General features: G+C 49.3%; 1 protein-coding gene across 1 annotated transcript in view; it reads left to right on the forward strand.

Moving 5' to 3' along the window:
* The window catches only part of LOC102812925 (patatin-like phospholipase domain-containing protein 5-like), a 50,597-nt gene that overhangs the window by 46,289 nt on the left and 2,952 nt on the right, over positions 1-1,356 (forward strand). The window contains exon 10 of the mRNA XM_006866901.1: positions 284-478. Within this exon, the coding sequence (XP_006866963.1) occupies positions 284-478 (195 nt within the window). The remainder of the gene's footprint in view (positions 1-283; positions 479-1,356) is intronic.

Consider the following 1,356-nt stretch of genomic DNA (forward strand, 5'->3'; position numbering starts at 1 on the left):
GATGGATCTTGGCTGAAAGCAGAGAATATCAGAAGGATATAGACTAGCCACTCCTTATTACCTGAGAAGTCCCAGTAAGGGCTGTTTACAAGGTCTCCTGGGGGAAAGGAGGCTAGGTACTAACATTCTAAGCTGGAGAGTCACCCAGGCCTTTGGCCCCATGGCACACAGGAGAGTAGACTGAGCTGTCAGGGAGGTGTGGGCCATCTTCTGGGTGCTTAAGGAGCCCCCTGCCTCTCCTACAGACTATTGCTGCTCACAACTCCTGGGAATAACAATCCAGGTCAAGAGGCTGCACCTGGGCATCTTCCACCCATCCTTCATGCCCATGGAGCATGTCAAACATTCACTACAGGAGAGTCTGTCTGAAATCGCCCACATCCTGGCCTCCCAGCAACTGGGCATCTCACTGACCCGCTGGCCAGATGGAAAGAATGTCACAGTTACCAACTTCACCATCAGAGATGAGCTTACCCAGGTAGGGCAGGTGCTGGGGCTGGGACTTTCTAGGGGCAGAGATACCCATGGGTGAGGGAGTAGACTGAGGAGCCTCTTTTTGCCTCCAAATGAGGAATCTGATGCACAAATGAGGGTGACAAGTTGTCCAAGACACTCAATGAGTACAAGAATCTCCGCTTGCTGTGGGGAGGTCCCTTGGGTTCAAAACCAGGCTGTGTTTTACAAGACCTCCTGCAGAGGCAGCAGCTTCCAGTGGATTACTCAGCCCCATCCTGGGCCAAACCTTTATTGAAGGTCCATTATCAATCTGGACGGGCCAAGTGGCAGCATCGATGGACTCAAGAGTGACAACAATAGTGAGGTTGGGCTAGGATTGAGCAGTGTTTCGTTCTGCTGTGCATAGTGTTGCTATCAGTTGGTACCAACTCGATGGCACATAACAACAACAGCAAAGTCAAGTTCTGATCATCCAGCCATCAAAGCTGGGTCAAATGGGTACAATCTGAAAATTTGGGCATTCTCATTCAGCTCCCCTCACTTCATATCAGCTGGATGCTTTATTCTCAGCTCCATGGCTATATCCTCGTCCATGGACCCAGAAGTCCCCAGGTCTCACGTCATTGGCTCTTGATCATATACTACCTCTTGAAATGGTAGAACATCAACCATTTCTTTTTGGTATAGTTACTCTGTATATTCCTTCCATCTTCCTTTGATGCTTTCTTTATCACTCAATATTTTGCTCATGTTGTTGTTGTTGTCAGGTGCCATCGAGTCGGAACCGACTCATAGCGACCCCATGCACAGCAGGACGAAACAATGTCCGATCCTGGGCCAACCTCACTACAGCTGCCACACTTGATGACATCAATGATGTCATTTGGCTGATCCATCTCG

Source organism: Chrysochloris asiatica, unplaced genomic scaffold (genome assembly GCF_000296735.1).
Source record: "Chrysochloris asiatica unplaced genomic scaffold, ChrAsi1.0 scaffold00097, whole genome shotgun sequence".
Classification (NCBI taxonomy): Eukaryota; Metazoa; Chordata; class Mammalia; order Afrosoricida; family Chrysochloridae; genus Chrysochloris; species Chrysochloris asiatica.